This window comes from Doryrhamphus excisus, chromosome 10 (genome assembly GCF_030265055.1).
Source record: "Doryrhamphus excisus isolate RoL2022-K1 chromosome 10, RoL_Dexc_1.0, whole genome shotgun sequence".
NCBI classification, from domain to species: Eukaryota; Metazoa; Chordata; class Actinopteri; order Syngnathiformes; family Syngnathidae; genus Doryrhamphus; species Doryrhamphus excisus.
The window spans coordinates 7,492,918-7,510,698 of record NC_080475.1 but is presented as its reverse complement, the minus strand read 5'-3'; the positions used below and the strand labels follow the sequence as shown (position 1 = coordinate 7,510,698).

At 44.3% G+C, this 17,781-nt stretch overlaps 3 protein-coding genes across 4 annotated transcripts in view; 2 read left to right on the top strand and 1 right to left on the bottom strand.

The window, feature by feature from the left end:
- Positions 1 to 3,241: 3,241 nt before the first annotated feature.
- LOC131136592 (adenosine receptor A1-like) lies at positions 3,242 to 8,617 on the bottom strand. 2 transcript variants are annotated; one of them, XR_009131766.1, is made up of 3 exons: positions 7,615 to 8,617; positions 4,903 to 5,829; positions 3,242 to 4,780 (listed from the first exon to the last, which is right to left on the bottom strand). XR_009131766.1 is itself a non-coding variant. In XM_058083645.1 (2 exons), exons 1-2 carry the CDS (start codon positions 7,944 to 7,946, stop codon positions 5,073 to 5,075), a joined length of 1,089 nt encoding a protein of 362 aa, XP_057939628.1. In that variant the 5' UTR covers positions 7,947 to 8,617; the 3' UTR covers positions 3,242 to 5,072. The 2 variants fall into 2 exon arrangements, 1 of the variants encoding a protein (XP_057939628.1); XM_058083645.1 differs by having other exon boundaries at positions 3,242 to 5,829.
- Positions 8,618 to 9,433: 816 nt separating this feature from the next.
- On the top strand, positions 9,434 to 14,306 carry LOC131136591 (5' exonuclease Apollo-like). The gene is made up of 5 exons (XM_058083644.1): positions 9,434 to 9,920; positions 11,165 to 11,330; positions 11,587 to 11,769; positions 12,280 to 13,471; positions 14,136 to 14,306. The coding sequence occupies exons 1-5, from the start codon at positions 9,726 to 9,728 to the stop codon at positions 14,227 to 14,229; spliced, it is 1,830 nt and encodes a 609-aa protein (XP_057939627.1). The 5' UTR covers positions 9,434 to 9,725; the 3' UTR covers positions 14,230 to 14,306.
- Positions 14,307 to 15,715: 1,409 nt separating this feature from the next.
- Positions 15,716 to 17,781, top strand: part of LOC131136798 (uncharacterized) — a 3,234-nt gene continuing 1,168 nt past the window's right edge. The window contains exons 1-3 of the mRNA XM_058084050.1: positions 15,716 to 15,725; positions 16,428 to 16,611; positions 17,282 to 17,458. Coding sequence (XP_057940033.1) covers positions 15,716 to 15,725; positions 16,428 to 16,611; positions 17,282 to 17,458 — 371 coding nt within the window. The remainder of the gene's footprint in view (positions 15,726 to 16,427; positions 16,612 to 17,281; positions 17,459 to 17,781) is intronic.

The following is a 17,781-nucleotide window of genomic DNA, read 5'->3' as shown; positions in this document are numbered from 1 at the left end:
GTCCATAAACAGGGAACTCTGTTTAGCAGGGCCAATCAGCAACATCACAGTATTGTCAGGGTTCATAAATAAAAAGCAAATCAACCGCCTCCATCCAACCCTGTCTTCTGCATCTGTCTCCCTCACACCGACTACCCTCACGTCCTCCTTCAAGGCATCCATAAACCTCTTCTCTGGTCTTCCTCTACGTCTTCTATACCTGGCAGCTCTAAACGAAGCATCCTTTTACCAATATATTCACTATCTCTCCTCTGGACACGTCCGAACCATCTCTGTCTGGCCTCTCTGACTTTATCTCCGAGTCAAATGAAAGCAATTCATAATATTTAAGATAGGGTTAGGGTTAAAGTTAGAGTATGAACCAAGTACATTTCATCATTATTTGCTCGTCTCTATTTTGGTTTATATCTAAAGTTACTTGGTAAATTTGTTCCATAACGGGCTGCAGGCTGGCCACAACATTAGGTACACTTGATGCCACACAAGGATGCAGCATTTATGCATTTATGGCTGGCATAAAATATTACTCCCGCCTCAAAATGTTGCAGTATGCACCTTGCAGTCTTAAACTTGTTTCATAAACTACACAGTGTTTATAACAGGACAGCGGGCGCGATCGTGTATCAGTTACTGATGGTGTTTTTTTTTGTCTGCTTGTTTCGGGTGGTGGCTGGTGATAGATATAAAGTCAGTTAGAAAACTGTAGTACTGAACACGGTGCTTTTGGGAAAAATACAGTCAGCAAGGCTGACACATTATTGTTATGTTTATTGCCATGTTTGCAACTTGACACTGCTCATATGTGTATATATGAAAAAAATATAATAAATAACTTGTGGCTTTGGGAATGTAATATAGCAGATTGAAGGTGCCATCTGGAATACTGTCATCTCAACTGTTCATTGAAATTTATATTTCCAGACAATAGGGCGAATCCTATTTTTTTTGCAAATAAACACTGTCAGCATCATTAAACATGTAGTTTTTGGAATAGAGCTCACTGAGGCTATGGGTGTGTTCATAATTCACAAATGGAGCCAAACCCTGGTGGGTTGGATTGAGTTCAGAAATCAAGACTGCGGTGTGGCCCAAAGAAATGTTGTTTGGCATGATTCAAAGTGGAGTTTTAGATCCAAACTCTGGAGCTGTTCCTCACAGCAAGAGAGAACATCAGTTTCTACATGATCCAGAATACATAATACTGCTTCATCATGTACAGTCTTTGAAACATTTGAGAGGTACTTTTTGTTTGTTCGTCCTTCAACTGGAGTAGTCGAAGCAGAGTACAGCAGAGTGCCTAGTTGGATAGCATGTCAGTCTCACAGTCAGGAAAACTCTTAATATAATAATATAGGAGTTTGCGTGTTCTCGGGTACTCATCCCCAAAACACGCATGTCAATTTAAGACTCTAATTTGTCCATATGTGTGAATGTGAATGTCAATGGTTGTTTGTCTGTGTGTGCCCTGTGATTGGCTGGTGCGAGTTCTGGGTGTATCTCCAAGTCATCTCCAAGTCAGCTGGGATGTGCTCCAGCTCACCTGTGACCCTAATAACAAGTGAAATGAATGATGAAAGGGTGGATGAATGGAATGCTTATGGTAATGGTAATGGAAATGGTAATAGCAAAATGATTAACATCCCAAAAACAATTGCATGTTTTGGGAATATTGGAGGAAACTGGAGTACCCGGAGATAATCCAAGCACGCATGGGGAAAACATGCAGACTACACACAGAGATGCCTCAGGGAGATTCTGACAGAGGTCTTCCAGATCTCCTGACTGTGTAGCCAACATGCTAACTAGGTCACTGGAATGAGAGGCGGAGAATACCTTGTGTTAAATACTGTTATAGAATAGGATAGACAGACAATACCATTTACAGTCACACCGACATCCATCCATCCATCTTGTATACCGCTTATCCTCATCAGGGTCACAGGTACATATGCCGGACCACTGACACCTTTGGTCAATTTACTCTCGAGTTGAGCTGACATACATGTTTTGGGAATGTGTAACTGGAGAGAATCTATGCAAGAACAGGGAACATGCAAACGTAATAATAAACAATACATGAAAACATCTCTCACACTGTCAATCAAAACTGAGCATTATTATCATAATACAGCTTTTAATCCCCTTGATGAAGTGAGAGGAACACAGAAGGACAGATGGTGGTTGACTGTGCCAAAAGGATGGAAATGGCTGTAGTGAATACTCTCTTCCAGAAGAGAGAGTAGTAGCTCTCAGTACAGTTTTAAACAACAGCAAATTGCAACGCCGTAATAAACATTATTAAACTAAGCATTGTCATATATGTATGATGGGTGTTGTATAGATACTTCTGCCTGCTTAATGTTGTGACTGTTGAGAATTTGTAGAATGAGTCAATGTAGCAGGTTTTTTAATACCTTCAAAAAATAAGACTCAGGGACGGAATTTCCCCTTGATGATAAAGGCCAAACAGCTGATAGCAAAGGGGAAGTGAGTCAGTATCAGTACTTGAGCTGCCACTGCATTTTATTTGAGACTTGTTGAGGCAGGCACTTATCCCTCCTTCTGAGGCATTTGGGGTTTGTGCTGCCTTTTAGCATCACTACGTTTGCTAGGCTTCGAGTCATGTGTGGCCCACGAAAAAAAAATTGTAGATGGCTGTATACACATGGTGTCCTTTTTCTGTAATGCAACAAAGCAGCTTCAACCCTGACAGTACTGTTTGTGACGTCCGTGGATGACTCCTCCTAACCCTGCATGTCACTACACTGGAAAGCAATACACGAGCATAACCTTTTGTAAAGAAGTGTGTTTTGACCGAATGACCCTGACAACAAGTCAAAACCGTGTATTTATGATTATAGACCTGCCAGCAAAGCGCATACTATCGCTTGTGTATCTTATTCTGCCAAGAAGAATTCAGGCCGAACCGTACACCGAAACCTTGCATATGTCACATCATTGGAAAATTCAGTTTCGTTGGCAGTGTGCTATTTATATTTGGCAATGTTTTATGTAACCGTTATGAGTATTTTGCAAAATAGGCTTATTCCAGGGCAACATCAACATTTAAAAGCTCTGCATCACATCACCAGTCCGCCAGTGTTACTTGGCAAAGAGCCAAATAGGCCTTTGGAGCCACCACCAAAAATTACAAATAAAAGTATTTGAATAGAGAAAGGCTACCTGGGCCTGTGGGAGATGTTTAATGAAGGAACCATAATGTGACCTTGTTACCCTCCATTTGAAAAGCATGTCCTCCCGCCATCTTCTTTTTTTTTTTTAACTGCTTAACCAGCAGGTGGCAGCCTCTCATAAGCACAGTCAATGAGGCCAACTGGGTAGTGGACATAGAAGTACTGTACATCTTGTGCATGAAAAATCTCTTTATATAAAACACAATAAAATAACCAGAAGCTGAATGAAATATCTTTTAGAAAATTAAAATTGTTCAAATCATTCCTTGCATCTTTCTCATCACCTTGGGTTGAAGGATTGCTTGCACTTTAAATCCTTACCTCAGTACCGTTCTCTCACAATGCCTCCTGAAGGCAGAGATGAGGTTAAAAGGGATGATAAAATATTGATATTGATCCAATTTTCTGAGCCTTTTGGTGAATAATTGATAGTCCAGAGAAAATGAGTTTTATTTGGAGCATCCTTCCAGAGTGGTAATCATGTGCTGTGTCCCACTGCCATTTTGTGTGCGCTGCATCTCATAGAATGAAGAAAGATCATACAATAGGGATGTGCGAGTCCCGCAGAACTCACAATCGGAACTTATCTCTGTTAACTCATACACTTACTCACCACTGCTACCTCTAGACCAAGGTTTTTCAATTAAAGTGAGGTCAGATTATGCATTTTTTTGGGCCCACACCTGTTATCATGGTTCCGTATAGGTAGACATCGGCGACTTGCCAGACACATGACCTTCCGCTTCCCCCAACTGTCCATCATGTACCCATCAGTGACCATTCCGTCATGACAGATGTCAGGTTCCCCCGAACCCGAGCTTCTCGTCCAGAAGATCTTGTCAGTTGCGCGGAGAGACCAGTCGATCAATTCCATGATTTAGATTTAAAGAGCATTGCAGAGAGGAGAGCATTGCATGACTCAGGACAAAAACAAGACAGAAGCAAAGCAGGGAAGATAAGGGAGAGGGAAGGGGAAATAAATGAACCTAAATGAACTAAACTAAATCTTACAGCTCTCACTCACTGTTCTAAATTATTGTAAATTATTGCAAGTTCATTCCAGTGCAGATTTCCTGTATTACAGGCTCTTCCTGAGTAAAGGTGAATGATCTCCTGTTGATGTTGTCTGATTTTTAGGCGCAGCCAAGGCGTCGAGGGAGTCCGGTTCGTGGGCCTTAGGATCCCATCTCTGCTATTTGCATACAATGTTGTCCTGATGGCCTCTTTGGGCTGTGTGTGACCTTCAGCATATACTGGGACAGTTTTGGACGGTGTGAAGCTTCTGGGATGAGACCTCCAAATCCAAAACCAGCACCTCCAAATCAGAAGCCATGGTTCTCAGTCAGAAAAGGGTGGAATGCTCCCTCCGGGTTGTGAATGAGGCCCTGCCCCAGGTGGAGGAGATCAAGTATCTCTGTGCCTTGTTCACAAGTGAGGGAAGGTGGGAGCGTGACGTCAATAGGCGAATCGGCGCAGCGTCTGCAGTAATGCGAACGCCTTGGTGTGCACCCGGTAGAGCTGGAGGAGGGGGCCGGGACCGGGAAGCCTGGTTTCCCTACTGAGACTGCTGCCCCCGCAACCTGGACCTGTATAAGGATGGAATGGAATGGAATGGAATGGAGGAGAACGTAAATATCAAGCTAGCAGGAGAGTTTGGAGCGAGCCTTGTGTCAAAAATATAGATTTTATGGGTGTAGCAATGACTTACAGATATTTCGCTTTCGCAATCAGGCTATGAACAAAACCCCACCAAAAGTGGGGATCTACTGTACAATCACAATGAGAAGAGCGCAAAAAGATGAGTACTTGTGCTGTAATCCCCAGAGAGCTTTCAGCTTCTTGCTTGTTATTGCATTCTGCTCCAAAAAGTGTGGGTGTTCATTTGCAGGGTTTCGGTCCCTGGTCCAGGGACTCCGCAGCTTGAGGTGAGAGCTGTTGGGTTTCAGCTGTCTTGTTCCCCTTCCAAGGGAGCTGCGCAGGTGTGCCCCTCTGTGGTTCTGGATTTGGTATCCCCTTCCTGCCACTCGGCTGGCTCTCCAGAGCAGCGGTGTCCTTACAGCAAAAATAATGCTGCCAGATTTTGCAGAAGGCTGTGCGGAATTTTTTGATGCGAAAGGCATAAATAATCGGGTTGACGGCAGAGTTGCCGTGGGTGAGCAGGATGGCAATGTAAATGAGGATAATGGGCTTCTCGCACTCGGAGCAAAAGAGCGTGATGCAGTTGATTATGTGCAGGGGGAGCCAGCTGATGGCAAAGAGGAAAAGGACCAGAGCCAATGATTTAGCAAGATTAAGCTCCTTGTCGTAGTACTTGTTGGGGTCCCTGTGGCCGTCTGTGAACTTTTTTCTATTGAGCTGTTTGTGGATCACGTAGAAGATCTCCGCGTAAATGACCAGCATGAGCAAGAGAGGCGGCAGCACCCAGCCAAAAAAGTTAAAATAAACCATATAGCCCATGCTGATAACATTCTCAAACTGGCAAGTGATGACAAGGTCAGAGCTGATGGAGCCGTTCCTTTGGAGACGCCTCAGGTTGTTCCATCCCAACATGGGGGTGAGGCCCACAACAAAAGCCACTGTCCAGCACACCACCACCACCATCCCCGCTCGCCGAGGTGTTACCACACGCTTGTACCTACATGTGCCAACAGAGAGGAAGCATCGTGTCAGCAGACTGGACAGGAAAGATTGGACATTCACAGAGCAAATCCCAAAATCCTCCTCGCTAGAGTACACAGCTGGAGAATCACCGGAGTGTGGGAGGTAACCAGAGTACCTGGAGAAAACCAATGCACGCACGGGGAGTACATGCTAACCACTCATTCACTGCCTCGACGATAAACTGTTAATTTTATTATATTTGTTTTTTACCCTGAAAGTAATTGCAGTAGTAACCCTGCTGTACATATTCTGTTGCATACATTCTCAACTGGTGGGTCGCACAGCCGTTTTCAGTGGGTAGCAGAGTCTTTCCAAAAAAATAGTTTAATGACTTGATGTCTGTGAGCACCTCACATCTGTGCTATTCGCTGGTCGACCTAGTCTTCGGCGGCCCATGGAATGTCACAGAAGGGTGTTCTGCAATGTTCATACATAATTGAAATTTAATTATTAGTGTCTCTGGTGGTTGAAGAGAGAAGTTACCTTTTTGTTTCAATTGCTTCAAGACAGAATTACACAAATTCATTTAGTCATTCATTCATTTATTAGGGTGCCGCTGCAGTATCTCACAAATGTGAGATATTGCTCGCATTTCAGCAACCATTGTATTATATATTTTCAAGTGACAATACTGTAAAGATTTTTTTAACTTAAAGGCTATAAATTAGAGTAGTCAATGTACGGCTTGTATAGCAGTCACACACTGCCCTAGTTGTCTAAATATTTGACCAGACGTATGAGTACACCTCACAGTGAAAATGTCCAAATTGAGTCCAAACTGTCAACACTCCCAAGTCCCATCAAGTCCCATCGTTTTGAAGGCTTGCCTTAATCTTATTTGGCATGGAATTCATCAGAGCTGCACAGGTTCTTACAGGAATGGTGCTCAGACAGATTCAGGCCTGGAGACATGTGGACGCTCCTTCATCGTCACATTCACCACACTTGTCATCTTGGAAGTGTGTTTAGGATCATCATCAATCATGGATCATCATCAATCATGGATCATCATGGATCATGTAAAACTCTACAAGGGAGGGAATCATGCTCTGCTTCAGCATATTACATGTTAAAAAATGAACCGCAGCTCCCCGTTTAGAAGCACTTATGCAACAACATTTTTGACTGAACGGGCAAAGGCACCATCATCTTGCTACACATTTGTGTTGCAGTATTTAGGCAATAATGGCTGCACGTTACCATCTATACTGCTATACCAGCTGTACACAGACTACTCTACGGTAAACCCATGTTTCATTTCTATATCGTCCCATTGAGTATAGTGTAATAAAAATGGGTGCTGAAATGTGAGCGCTGTACTTACTTTTGTATGTTTTGACAAATCAGTATTACTGCTCACTGGTCTTACATGAGGCTTAGCTGGTTCTTGATAAGTAGTACACCTACAGCCTTGGACAGGAGATCATAAACTGGGGGCTATCGCCGGCAATATTGCAACACAATAAAAAAATCTTTTCCATCCTTTAAGCACCACTGCATTGTTTCAGCCTGCATATAAAGCTGGCATCAAGCACAAAGGAGGACATTAATTGATATCTTCCAGTAACAAGTTCCAGTTATGAGATCACGTTTTTTTTCATTGTGCTGCCGAACACAGACACATGATAGGCTTATTAAAACTTTGAAGATGTTCAGTCAGCCTGGTAGGGCGGAGGCATCCTGAAGTGGAACTGCATGGATCCAAGAGGTAAAATGTTCATGCACAAGCCCACCACCATCACTATCATCCTAATCTTACCTGGTGGGGATCTTCACTCTCAGATAGCGGTCAATGGCGATGGCCAGCAGCGCCAGAATGGAACTTTGGGTGAGCACCAGCACCGTGCAGGCCACCAGCAAGCAGCTGTAGAAGTGAGTTTGGAGTCCGATGCTAATAGTGATGGCCAGAGGGATGACCAGCGCTCCCACCGCGATGTCGGCGAAAGCCAAGGAGACGATGAAACAGAAGGTGGTGTCCCGCAGAGATTTATCGATTTTCACCGCCCACACCACCATCACATTGCCGATGACAGACGCCAACGCGATCGTCACCTCCATGCCTATGTAGATAGACAAAAGTCCTCCGGACATGCTTGCAGATGATTTTCTCCTTAGGAAGGCTTTTTGTCAACCCAAAAATGTTTGGGCTGCTACGGTGCTTGTAAAAAGAGCCACGCGTCCATCAGTCCCACCTTGGAAGAATAAGTGTAGCGAGAAGAAGCTGGTGAACAAGCAGGGCAGACAGAAGGATGGAGGATCCCACACCTATTTGAAGCAAGTGTGTGCTCCGTGCGTCCCGACAGACGCGCTCGCTGCTTCCACTTGGCTGCTCCCGGAGGAGAGGTGCATCCATGTCCATGGACGGGGCTTCTTGTCAATAATATGGCTAAACTAAACAAATAGTGTTTTTAAACAAAAAAAACGACAAAATATTGTCTTGCATGCACGCCAACACGCACTATTGGAGCCGAACCGAGGACGCCCCCACCTCTTTCGTCCCTCGGGGTGTGCTTTCATGCAATCGTTTAAAAATAGCATTGCGATTTGCTGTTCGGCCCATTTCGCTTAGATGCTTGTATTACTGCAAGTAAAACTGTAATCCATGCTCGGCATCCTGCAGTGGGGCCGTCCCAAGCAATGTCTTTCAATATAGCAAATCCTATACTTTACGTGCGACGTCTTGGCGTCCATTACAGGCAGTAATGGACCTTGCACTCTTGTGCCATTGCTTTGAAAAGAGGTGAGGCATGACCTGAAGACAAATAGATAAAGTCCATGGAAATGGCACGCATCATTGTGACGCACCTTGCCAACATTTTCTTCACGATAAGGAGGTGACACTGTTCAAAGGTTCTAAGGATATCCAATACGATAAAAAAAAATGCATTATTGGCTTTTAATTTTATTAATGATTATTGTTTTGGTTTTAGTTTGCACAATGAATTGCACTGCATCATGTCTCCCCATCGTAAACAAAATAAATTGACCAAAATATAAGCAGCAGCTCTCAGCAATTATCCTAAATATGGCTGCTGATCCATGGCATTTTACTTTCGATCATGGCAAAGAATAGAAAAAGAAACTTGATGGAGACTGAAATAGAGGTCCTTGTGAGTGAGGTGGACGCCAGAAAGGAGATTTTGTTTGGTGGTCACAGTAGTGGCGTCACAAATAACATTTAAAAAAGTGAGTGGCAGCATGTCGTCACCGCAGTTAATAGTTCAAGTGCCACAGAGTGGCGGACATTAAAAAGAAGTGGTTGGACCTCAAGGTGGAGGCCAAGAAGAAAGCGGCATGGCATCGTCAAATGCGGAGCGTATCTGCTACTGGTCGGGGCAAGGGCGCACCGGACACCAAAATAGCCTCCATCATTGGTTGAGCTCAGTTCAGTCATTTATCCTAGATGTCCGAATCCCACTTTTGTGCAATGGGCCCCAGGTCTCACAATCGCATCAGGAAAGTGCGCAATGAGGGATTCTAACCACAGGGGGCAGTGTCTCGCCAGAGAGCATAGGCCACCACAGAGCAATGGCAACGAGGAAGAGCCTGATGCTGGCGGGGGGAGCGGGGGGACGCAGTTAAAAACATAGATGGCGGGGGCAGAAGCAACACTAAACGATCCACAGCGGTGAGGTAAAGGCGTTTTAGGGACTAGTATAACATTTTCAGAAGGAAAATGACGGGGCCGTAAAAAAATAACACTGCCGCGTTTTGTGAATTTCCTTTTTTTTTAGCGCGATCTAACGCACCCACTGAGTGACTTTCTTTGTTGTAGTCACCAGCTACATAAGATAACAACAGTCAGTTGGTATATTAAACGATCCACCTCTTACGTTGGTGGCTGTGTAACTTACCGTGAAGGCTGACGCGATGTCTAATGGCAAGATCATTCCGGATACTCCGCTGGCTGTCGATTTCTGGAAAGTTCGCAAGTGTCCGGAGACGCGACTCTTCTTCCTGTCTCATATGCACAGCGACCACACGGTAGGTCTCACGTCCACCTGGACAGACCGACCCATCTACTGCTCACCTGTCACCGCCTCTCTGCTCAAAGTCAAACTGGGGGTGAGTGCACTTTTATCTACGATGCAGAAATACAGCATGCGGGACAAGGTAGCTGTCAATCCACCAATGCATTTTGTCCTCTTTAAGGGACAATCGTTTGACAGTCCAATGCCAAACACGAGTATATACAGTATTCTGTTGTGGTGTTGACATCCTGGGCTTTCTCGTGATACACTATATGGCCAAAAGTATTTGCTCACCTGCCGTGACTCACATATGAACCATATAGTGCCATCCCATCCTAACCCGTAGGGTTGAATATGATGTCGGTCCACCTTTTGCGCTATTACGGCTTCAACTCTTCACGGAAGGCTGTCCACAAGGTTGAGGAGTGTTTTTTTTGGAATATTTGACCATCATTCCAAAAGCACATCGGTGAGGTCACACACTGACGTCGGTGGAGAAGGCCTGGCTCTAAGTCTTTGCTCCAATTCATCCCAAAGACGGCGGGCTTTACACCACTGCATCCGGTGCTTTGCATCACCTTGGTGATGTATGGCTTGGATGCAGCTGCTCGGCCATGGAAACCCATCTGAACCCAAGAAAATCTGAAGGCCACATGGAGTTTGGAGCTTTGGAGCAACTGACTGTGCAAGAAGTCGCCGACCTCTTTGCACTAGGCACCTCAGCAAACGCTGACCCCTCTCCATCAGTTTCCATGGCCTACCACTTTGTGGCTGAGTTGCTGTTGTTCCCAAACTCTTCCATTTCTCATATTAAAGCTGACAGTTGACTTTGGACTTTAGGAGCGAGGAAATTTCACGACTGGATTTGTTGCGCATGTGGCATCCAATAATGTCAGAAATAAATTCACAAAGGAAAAAGAAAAACGGCAAAGGTTGTTCCAAATTTCCAAAACAAAAAGAAACAATTTCCCCAAATTATCGAAAAACTATTCAACAACAGGTTGGACAAATGTGTAAACACTCGGCCTCACTGAATTCTGAAACTACTAGAATTACCATAGCAGTTATTTTAATTGCTATGGTCAATATTTTTATACAATTTGGATTATCATGAAAAAGATCTAAGAATAAATTGTTGGAATTGGTAATAAACATATCAGGACACTAAATGAATTCTAGAATTATTGGGTGTTTTATTTTCACACCTGCCACTACCTTCTCTTTATCCTCTGCTGCTCCAAGCAGGCTCTTCTCCATCATTTGTCCGGCTTTTGCTGTCATGTGTACGCAAGTTGATATAAAGCTAATCCATTTCCATAACTTTTCCTTTTTGTGCAGGTGAAAGAGAAGTGGATCCACCCATTAGAACTGGGTGACCCATACCTTCTGCCTCTGGATGACATTGGCAAAGAAAACATGACAGTCACGTTGATTGATGCCAACCACTGTCCAGGGGCTGTCATGTTTCTTTTTGAGGGCTACTTCGGTTCCATACTGTACACTGGTGAGCGCACACACACGTACACAGTAGGGCTGGGTGATACGGACCAAAAACATATATCCCCATACACAATATATCTATGTTGATATATTTAAAAAATATCGCTATATGGCCCAGCCCCGTCTCTAACACTCACAATGGTTATCTTGTACATGTTTTACTTTTTAAATGCCGTCATTAGAGTTTCAAAATATTCTGTTGCTATACCGACTTTGTGTTTTTTTGAATAAAAAGCAGTTGTGATGGGTTGAAATTCCAGGTGACTTCAGATATTCCCCGTCGATGCTGCGTGAGCTGTGTCTTGCGACAAGCGCCACAATCAATGTTCTGTACTTGGACAACACCAACTGTGACCCCAACCGCATCATCCCCACTAGAAAGCAAGCCACTCAGCAAATTAAGGAGATCATCCGCAGCCATCCCGACCATAACGTCGTCTTAGGTAACTTTGTTTGGCAAATCACCTTTTTCTATTTTCAATGTATATACTGTAGCTCCTTCAATGTGGTTCGACGTCTCTAGTCCCACGTTTTCGTAAAATTATTATTTGTTGCGGGAGCACAACTCTCAACACACAAACCGAGATACATTTCTATACATTGAGATCCTTTTACATTTACTTTACCACTATAGTGTGTATGCTTTCATCATAGGACAATTTTACCCAGTGTTTTTGTAACAGATGTAGTAGCTATGCTAACATTTTGAATGCTCCATATTTGGGTGTTATCCCTACACATGCACTTTGCACTGTTAGATGCGTTAGTTGAGTTCTGTTGGTGTCATTTGAAAAAGATTAAAAGTTGTCAAAGTTGAAGTCATGTATTGCAGCTCCAGACCATTGTTCTTAACTGGAAGAGGACGCGCATGGCTTATTTGACGCTAAAGGTTACCAACGCTTGGCCTCAAGTGCAGCGTGAAATGATAGTTTAATTATTTCTTCTGCCCGTAGGTCTCTACACGCTGGGCAAAGAGTCCCTCCTGGTGGATCTGGCCATGGAATTTCAGACTTGGATCGAGGTTAGCTATGACAGGATGGAGACCCTCAAAGCGCTGGAACTGCCTGACGTTTTCACCACCGACTCGGGTGCCGGACGTATCCGAGTTGTGGAGCAGAGAGAGATTTCCTTTTCCGCCTTGTGCCAGTGGAACAGCGAACAGCCCACGCTAGCGATCTATCCCACCAGCAGGCCCCTGGTCTCCTTTCACCCCAAAGTCCACGTGGTGCCCTACTCGGACCACTCATCACATCAAGAGCTGATTGACTTTATCTCCGGACTCAAGCCTTCGTCTCTTGTGCCTATTATAGGAAACAGCATCCCGGGAAGCCTCTCCGTTTTAGTCCCCGGCAAAAGGCATGAAATCTTGGTGCCCGAGTCCGTGCAACACTACATGAGGCGGCTGCCCGAAAACAATATGAAAACATCAGCATCTTCCTACGTTCATTGTCAACATGTACGACCACTTCCGCCTAAAGGAGTGGTATTTGACTCTCCTGTAAGCTTAGCCAAATCGGGCCGGGAGGCGGGGTGTCCGGAGGAAGATTCTCCCTCTGAAGAGGAATCGGACACGGAGAGTGTTGAAAATCATTGTGATTATATTGTGGTTTCCAGCAATAAACACACCCCTTATAAAAACAAACAAGACCCCGTCAACCCTTGGAACATCAACATTGTCCAGACCGTCCCAGAGGAAATGTTGATGGCACATTCGATGACACTCAGTCAACTCAGTCAGAGCAACTTTGCACCGATGAAGATTGTAAGAAACACCAATGCCTGCTTGAGGCCGCGTTGGAGTAGAGTAGACACCATGGACGATATGGCTTCAAATGGGAATCACACCCAGCCTCGTAGATGTCTGCGTTTTGTCGACAGCACCCAGATGTCCGATGATGACGGCAGAAGTGAGTGTGAAGAACAACAGCTTAATCACGGCACCCAGCAAGACACTAAACATGATGCAAAAGACAACAGCGGTGAATCTTTATTCCAATCAAGTCCTGATAATTCCTCTGCTTCATCAACCTTGTTGTCAGGAGAGACTTGCACAGAAGATATTGAAAACAAGATTTTGGATGATGTTGTTTTCACAGCAGAGGACTTGAAGATATGCTGCCTCTTGAAGAAGAGCGTTGTGCAGAGGTTTGTCATTTGTCCCGTACAGAAGCAAAATGTGCTCACATCTCTGTCAAAATGACAGGATTTCCACATACAGTGTCACCCACCCAAGTTATTGTTATTAATCTTTTCCAACGTGTGTGTGTGGAAAACGTGGTTGTATGAAAACTGAACAGATTTTTAAGAAAAATGTAAATCCAATTTAAATAAATTCCAGCCACTGAAAATACAAAACACATTTTGTGAATAATCATAGTTGCGCACACAGAAAACAAAGTGAAATACTTTCATTCAAACAGCAAATGAAATAGGATAAATTAACAATTTTTAAAGAGTCTTGTTGGCAAAGACGGCAACGCGCAGAGAAGTAGAAAAAGCGAGAGTCACACTGACACCACCTTTTTGTTTTAGTACGAATTATTTCCTGTATTCACCACTTGCTACTTTCATGGTGGGCCACTTTGATGAATGATACAATACAGGGCAAAATGTCATTTCCCAGGTTAAGTTGCATTCATGATCATTACAGGATATTTACAGGATTATTGTGTAAATGAAGTATTGATTGAATGTTTACTGTATGATATAAGATTGCTGATTTGTTTGTTACGCACAATGTTGTACATTAACTGGAACATTGTATAAGATTCATTCATTCATTCATTTGTTTTCTACCGCTTTTCCTCAGCTGCTACAGCCGAGCTCCGCAGAGCTGGACATCATCTTATATACTCTATATGTGGGGAGTGCCTGTCCACCTTAACTACAGTGGTTGGTTATAGTATTTTGGTGTCCTGTTAAATGTCCTATTTTATAAATATTCATTTTGGCCAGCTATGTGGGGCGGGTTTAGCGTGAACCAGAAAGTGTGGGGATCGCCTGCTCGCGCCTGCTCGCGCCTGCGCGCGCCTGCTCGCGCCTGCGCGCGCCTGCTCGCGCCTGCGCGCGCCTGCTCGCGCCTGCTCGCGCCTGCGCGCGCCTGCTCGCGCCTGCGCGCGCCTGCGCGCGCCTGCTCTCTCGTTTCTGGGTAGTTGACAGGAAGCAGCAGGCAAGTCAGGCCGCCCCTTACCACGTTTAGGGGCTGAAAATACTGACAGCCACGACCGTGAAGAAGTGCCAAAGTGAACGGTTTGTCTTGCAACAGCATCGTTTTCAGTGGCGCCAATTTAATTCGGTATGGAGTCGGCGTTCCAACACCCTGACGGAGAACACTGGAGTTGCCATGTAACTCAGACGCCGCACAAGCAATGCTCCAAGGTCAGTATCAAAGTTTTAAGTCACGCTGAAGCACGAATAGTGGCGTTTCGCTTCGAATATAGGACAATATACAGTATATAAACGATGTCGAAGTTGACGAGCTGAAGCCGAAGTCGCCATTTTGTGGACATAATTGGCGCGCAGAATGCTCGAAATGACGGAGAACACTGGAGTTGCCATGTAACTCAGACGCCGCACAAGCAATGCTCCAAGGTCAGTATCAAAGTTTTAAGTCAGGCTGAAGCACGAATAGTGGCGTTTCGCTTCGACAATAGGACAATATACAGTATATAAACGATGTCGAAGTTGACGAGCTGAAGCCGAAGTCGCCATTTTGTGGACATAATTGGCCCGCAGAATGCTCGAAATGACGGCGAACACTGGAGTGGCCATGTAACTCAGACGCCGCACAAGCAATGCTCCAAGGTCAGTATCAAAGTTTTAAGTCACGCTGAAGCACGAATAGTGGCGTTTTGCTTCGACAATAGGACAATATACAGTATATAAACGATGTCGAAGTTGATGAGCTGAAGCCGAGGTCGCCATTTTGTGGACATAATTGGCGAGCAGAATGCTCGAAATAATGTAAGCAATTGTTTCAACCGGTTCATTTGCAATCCATAACATAATGTGAATGACTTTGGGACAAATTGACAACGATTTTTTAAAAGTATGTTTCGCTACCCTCGTCGTAGTCAATGACAACTGAAGATAAAAGTGGTTTATTTGGAAATATTTGGTGTGACGTGAAAATCCCTTGATGTCCTGGTTGGAAGCAGCAGGCAACCGTCTTTCTTTCTCTGACAAAGTCAGGCCCCCCTTACCACGTTTTGGGGCTGAAAATACTGACAGTTAACACCGCCACGACCGTGAAGAAGTGCCGAAGTAAACGGTTTGTCTTGCAACAGCATCGTTTTCATTGGCGCCAATTTAATTCGGTATGGAGTCGGCGTTCCTACACCCTGACGGAGAACACTGGAGTTGCCATGTAACTCAGACGCCGCACAAGCAATGCTCCTAGGTCAGTATTTAAAGTTTTAAGTCACGTTGAAGCACGAATAGTGGTGTTTCGCTTCGACAATAGGACAATATACAGTATATAAACGATGTCGAAGTTGACGAGCTGAAGCAGAGGTCGCCATTTTGTGGACATAATTGGCGCGCAGAATGCTCGAAATAACGTAAGCAATTGTTTCAACCGGTTCATTTGCAATCCATAACATAATGTGAACGACTTTGGGACAAATTGACAACGATTTTTTTAAAGTATGTTTCGCTACCCTCGTCGTAGTCAATGACAACTGAAGCTAAAAGTGGTTTATTTGGAAATATTTAGTTTGATGTGAAAATCCCTTGATGTCCTGGTTACGTTGCGAGCATGGTGTGTTAAGTTCGTGTTGGAACCTATTGCCATCAGAGGCGAGGCATCTGTTAGGTGAGTGTAAGCCGCTGATTTTATCTTTGAGCATCATTGTGACAACGGAAGAGAAAGCACACTCATAACCCTTCTCCCTTATTCGGTCTATTTTAATGGCAACTAAAAAACTTACTTCTGAACACCGCATCATTGCAATAAGTATTCAATGCAGGAATGAATTTTATAAAACTGAGTATTTCATTACAGCAAAGGAATAGCAGCTAATCTTCCAACTTCTGTTACAGATGAAAAGCCGCTTGTCGCTTAACAGCCCGTGGGATCCCTCTGCATCCATCTCAACATGAGCTCCAAATCGTCATGTGAATGCCATAGGTTCTCCAGTGGACTGTTTCACCTATTGCACGCACAAGACGGCATTTTCTGGAGCTTCAACCTTTTGCGTCCCTCAGCAGTCTGTCGGCCCCCGGGGAAGGACTCATGTAATTGTGTTGGCAGACCATCAACAACATGGCGTCGGCGTTCTTCACAGGTAGGAAGACTTGTTCAAGTAAATGACATGATGGCCTTCATACATGTAGCACAATAACACAGGATAAATGAATAGATGACAAAAGATATGCAATTCATACACGAGTGCCATGACTAATGCTTTGGCTGTAAAGGTTGCTCTGGCTGTTACAGTACAATGTTAGCCGGCCACATGGAGGTCATTATACAGCGGGGAAAATAAGTATTGAACACGTCAACATTTCTCTCAAAAAACATATTTCTAATCAAGCTATTGACATGAAATTTTCACCAGATGTCGGCATCAACCCAAGTAATGCACACATACAAAGAATCCAAACATTTATGTTCATAAATTAAGTTATGTGTAATAAAGTGAAATGGCACAGGGAATAAGTATTGAACACATGAAGAAAAGGAGGGGTAAAAAGGTCTGGAAAGCCAAGAAAGCAGCTGGAGTTTGTCAGTATTTAGAAGGTTAACCTGTCCTCTATTAGTGCAAAGTAATATCAGCTGGTTTAGTCCTGATTAATGCCTTTTAAAAAGGTTTCTCACCAGCAAGGTGTCAGACAAGAAGCATTGCATGATGGGTAAAAGCAAAGAGCTGTCCAAAGACCTACGCAGCCTTATTGTTGCAAAACACACTGAAGGCATTGGTTACAGGCGCATTTCTAAACTTCTGAAAGTTCCAGTGAGTACCATTGGGGCCATCATCCGGAAGTGGAAAGAACACGGCATTACCATAAACCAGCCACGGCCAGGTGCTCCTCGCAAGATTTCAGACAGAGGAGTCAAAACAATCATCAGAAGGGTTCTCCAACAGCCCAGGACCACTCGTGGAGAGCTTCAGAAAGACCTGGAATCAGCAGGTACCGTTGTTTCAAAGAAAACAATAAGTAATGCACTCAACCGCCATGGCCTCCATGCACGCACACCACGCAAGACTCCATTTTTGAAGAGGAAGCATGTTGAAGCTCGTTTGGAGTTTGCGACACAACATTTGGATAAACCCATGACATTCTGGGAGAACATACTCTGGTCAGATGAGACCAAAACTGAACTCTTCGGATGTCATAAGACACAACATGTTTGGAGGAAAAATGGCACTGCACATCACCCCCAAAACACCATACCAACAGTCAAGTTTGGAGGTGGGAGCATCATGGCGTGGGGCTGTTTTTCAGCATGTGGT

Excerpts from the sequence above, each read along its gene's own strand:
- LOC131136592 (XM_058083645.1), bottom strand. The coding sequence starts at position 7,946 with ATGTCCGGAGGACTTTTGTCTATCTACATAGGCATGGAGGTGACGATC. Across the intron at positions 5,830-7,614 it reads AGAGTGAAGATCCCCACCAG|GTACAAGCGTGTGGTAACAC; the intron begins GTAAGATTAGGA and ends TGGCACATGTAG.
- LOC131136591 (XM_058083644.1), top strand. The coding sequence starts at position 9,726 with ATGTCTAATGGCAAGATCATTCCGGATACTCCGCTGGCTGTCGATTTC. Across the intron at positions 11,770-12,279 it reads CGACCATAACGTCGTCTTAG|GTCTCTACACGCTGGGCAAA; the intron begins GTAACTTTGTTT and ends TTCTGCCCGTAG. Across the intron at positions 13,472-14,135 it reads AAGAAGAGCGTTGTGCAGAG|CTGCTACAGCCGAGCTCCGC; the intron begins GTTTGTCATTTG and ends GCTTTTCCTCAG.